The sequence below is a fragment of the Nicotiana tabacum genome, chromosome 16 (assembly GCF_000715075.1).
Source record: "Nicotiana tabacum cultivar K326 chromosome 16, ASM71507v2, whole genome shotgun sequence".
NCBI lineage: Eukaryota > Viridiplantae > Streptophyta > Magnoliopsida > Solanales > Solanaceae > Nicotiana > Nicotiana tabacum.
Window position 1 is genome coordinate 126,927,839 of NC_134095.1, and position 4,354 is coordinate 126,932,192.

The 4,354-nt window shown below is 34.1% G+C and overlaps 1 protein-coding gene across 1 annotated transcript; it reads left to right on the forward strand.

The window, feature by feature from the left end:
• The first annotated feature begins 1,726 nt into the window (after window positions 1-1,726).
• LOC142170404 (uncharacterized) lies at window positions 1,727-2,468 on the forward strand. Its single transcript, XM_075232304.1, has 2 exons — window positions 1,727-1,808; window positions 1,930-2,468. Exons 1-2 carry the CDS (start codon window positions 1,727-1,729, stop codon window positions 2,466-2,468), a joined length of 621 nt encoding a protein of 206 aa, XP_075088405.1.
• The last annotated feature ends 1,886 nt before the right edge of the window (window positions 2,469-4,354 follow it).

Sequence of the window (4,354 nt, forward strand, 5' to 3'; positions counted from 1 at the left end):
GTCATTTGGACTTTAAAAGCAGCTATCTCCAACACTGTTCCTGGTGACTACACTCAGATGGAATAACCCTTATTATGTGATAAAATTGAAAGACTCTGACCATTCCAAAAATGGATACAAGTTACATGGGAACTTCCTCTACCTGGCACTGTCAATGTTAATACGGATGATAGTTTCTGCAAGGAAAGTGGAAAAGCAGGCATTGGAGGGGTGGTCAGGGACAATCAAGAGGATTTTATCATGACATTTTCTATTCCTATCAGTTGTGATAGTAATACCATGGCAGAGGCTAAAGAACCAGAATTTGGAGGGAAATGGTGTAGCCAAAATGGATACACTAATTTTTCTCTCGAACTGGAATCAATGGTCGTAGTAGATATGCTCGCAGAAGGAGACACAAACAATGTGAAGACAAAGAGGGTAATTGATAGAGCTTCCTACATAGTTAAACAAACTAGAGCCACTGTCAAACATTGCATCAGAGAAGGTAATCAAGTAGCAGATTGTCTTGCTAAATTGAGTGCCACCACAAATCGGAGAAAGTTGTTTCATTCATTCCAACATTTGCCCAACAGTGCAAAAGGACCTTTTCTCCTAGATAAATGGCAACTTCCTAGTATAAGGACAAAGTATGAAACATCTAATTTCTTTGTTAGCTAATTTTGTTCAGAGGTATCAGGAAGGAGGGTGTATATATAGGAACCTCCTTTTCCTTTTTTTGGGGTGATGGTATCACCGTTGTTGTATTTTCTAAGGTAAGGTCTAGTCCCTTCTTGTGTTTTTTAAAATACAGCACAACCTAGATGGCTATCTGGGCAACTTTATTTATAAAAAAAATCATTAGAAACTCGTGGTAAGTCATTAGATTTTATGAATAATTTGTTCCAAAGTTACCACATAATTTGTGCTAAAGTCCAGCTGGTGGGACTTGTGGCAAATTAAACTCATCCATCAGAAGCTCTTAGTGATCCGCCAGGATATTTTGTACTAAACTTCTGGGTGATCTGCCATGAGTTTTGGCAAGGTAAGCCTTTTGGCGATCTTCCAGGAATTGAATTCCATCTTATGATCTGAAAGATGTTTTTGCACAACTTATTTAAACGTGGTCAAAACTTAAATAACAGTGGTAGAAAATAGCTTATATTGTGTGAATCTCCCTTAATGTTCTTAGAACTTCTCTATTAGTAACTCCTTTCATTTATAGATATTCCTCAATTCCTCAAACTCAATCCTAATTCAGAGGGCACAATTATTAGGATAACAGTTCTAGTTCTTGTATTTGCTAAACTCAAGTGTATCATTTTTCCCTTGCCTCCGTAGCTCTCTCCATTTTAAGCCTCTCTATTGAGAATTTTCCCCTAATCTTACTTAGCTTTCGACCTTTTAACTGCCTTAAAAGCTATTGTTAAAACCGTATTGGATGTCCGTATTTTTATTCATACTAGTAAATTTGTCCGCACTCCGCGCGGTTAAAAAAGATCTCATCAATTCATTAGAATATTAAAGATATTTTAACAATGTTTTTTGTCTCGAAATATAAATAGATCATATTTCAAATTTTAATTCACCTTTTTACTCACCTAAGTTTTATATAGATATTAGCTATGACTATGGAGATCGTTAGTATGTTTCTGAGCCTAAGCACGAGAATATTCAAGGGGCTTAAGCTCACTTTAATAATCATATGCAAAAGCAATGAAATTCTTCAGTTAGCTCACACGATAATATGTTGGGAACTCTGGAAACAAAGGAATGCGTGCAGGTGTGGAAAACAGAAGAAGTTTCAGTTGAACACTATGAGACATCAGGTCATTTGGACTTTAAAAGCAGCTATCTCCAACACTGTTCCTGGTGACTACACTCAGATGGAATAACCCTTATTATGTGATAAAATTGAAAGACTCTGACCATCCCAAAAATGGATACAAGTTACATGGGAACTTCCTCTACCTGGCACTGTCAATGTTAATACGGATGATAGTTTCTGCAAGGAAAGTGGAAAAGCAGGCATTGGAGGGGTGGTCAGGGACAATCAAGAGGATTTTATCATGACATTTTCTATTCCTATCAGTTGTGATAGTAATACCATGGCAGAGGCTAAAGAACCAGAATTTGGAGGGAAATGGTGTAGCCAAAATGGATACACTAATTTTTCTCTCGAACTGGAATCAATGGTCGTAGTAGATATGCTCGCAGAAGGAGACACAAACAATGTGAAGACAAAGAGGGTAATTGATAGAGCTTCCTACATAGTTAAACAAACTAGAGCCACTGTCAAACATTGCATCAGAGAAGGTAATCAAGTAGCAGATTGTCTTGCAAAATTGAGTGCCACCACAAATCAGAGAAAGTTGTTTCATTCATTCCAACATTTGCCCAACAGTGCAAAAGGACCTTTTCTCCTAGATAAATGGCAACTTCCTAGTATAAGGACAAAGTATGAAACATCTAATTTCTTTGTTAGCTAATTTTGTTCATAGGTATCAGGAAGGAGGGTGTATATATAGGAACCTCCTTTTCCTTTTTTTGGGGTGATGGTATCACCGTTGTTGTATTTTCTAAGGTAAGGTCTAGTCCCCTCTTGTGTTTTTTAAAATACAGCACAACCTAGATGGCTATCTGGGCAACTTTATTTATAAAAAAAATCATTAGAAACTCGTGGTAAGTCATTAGAATTTATGAATAATTTGTTCCAAAGTTACCACATAATTTGTGCTAAAGTCCAGCTGGTGGGACTTGTGGCAAATTAAACTCATCCATCAGAAGCTCTTGGTGATCCGCCAGGATATTTTGTACTAAACTTCTGGGTGATCTGCCATGAGTTTTGGCAAGGTAAACCTTTTGGCGATCTTCCAGGAATTGAATTCCATCTTATGATCTGAAAGATGTTTTTGCACAACTTATTTAAATGTGGTCAAAACTTAAATAACAGTGGTAGAAAATAGCTTATATTGTGTGAATCTCCCTTAATGTTCTTAGAACTTCTCTATTAGTAACTCCTTTCATTTATAGATATTCCTCAATTCCTCAAACTCAATCCTAATTCAGAGGGCACAATTATTAGGATAACAGTTCTAGTTCTTGTATTTGCTAAACTCAAGTGTATCATTTTTCCCTTGCCTCCGTAGCTCTCTCCATTTTAAGCCTCTCTATTGAGAATTTTCCCCTAATCTTACTTAGCTTTCGACCTTTTAACTGCCTTAAAAGCTATTGTTAAAACCGTATTGGATGTCCGTATTTTTATTCATACTAGTAAATTTGTCCGCACTCCGCGCGGTTAAAAAAGATCTCATCAATTCATTAGAATATTAAAGATATTTTAACAATGTTTTTTGTCTCGAAATATAAATAGATCATATTTCAAATTTTAATTCACCTTTTTACTCACCTAAGTTTTATATAGATATTAGCTATGACTATGGAGATCGTTAGTATGTTTCTGAGCCTAAGCACGAGAATATTCAAGGGGCTTAAGCTCACTTTAATAATCATATGCAAAAGCAATGAAATTCTTCAGTCATACTCATCAACCTAATAATAATAATTTCCGTAAGAGAACACAAAATGTACAAATGACATGATTGCATAATTTGAAATGTTTTCAATTTTAAAATGTCGATATATACATCAAAATCATTAATCCACGAAAAAAGGACAAAAATGAGACAATTTGGTACCAAGCTAAGGAGTTGTTACTTATCACAAATAAATGCACCCTATTAGGGTATTCAGTTCTCGTCAAATATAAATATAATAAAGTAAAATAAAATTACTTTACTTTTTAATTCTATTTTTATATTTTAGATTATCCAAAAAATATGGTCATTTTTTCTCTGCTTAGTTCCTACATCTCTAGATATTTATTTTAAAAAAAGGTCCACCGACTTGATGCAGTTTCAAAAATAAAATTATTCTTGTAAATAAATAAATAAAATATCCATCTGTTTAAAAGGAGATTTATTTTCTACATAATCCAAATTATTTCTCAATACTCGACTATTTATGAGACCGACATTTCATGGAAGAGAGATTTATGACTTTCAAAATGTACTTTTACTTGAAACTTTTTCAAGTATAATATAATTTCAACTCTTACCTTAATATTATTCCCCAAATAAAATAAAAAGGCTCAATTGGGACATAGCAGTCAATTACATTGTTCATTAACTTTGGCATAAGGTATAACTAATTTATCACAATTATAATTAACAAACTTAGCTCGAAGTACAACATTAAGAACAATACGACATCCATATATCAAAATCGTCAAAATCTAACACAAACATGCAAAGTTCAATTGATTAAGAAAGTAATAAGACTATACATTTTTCTTCATGTTCATCATTTTGTAATG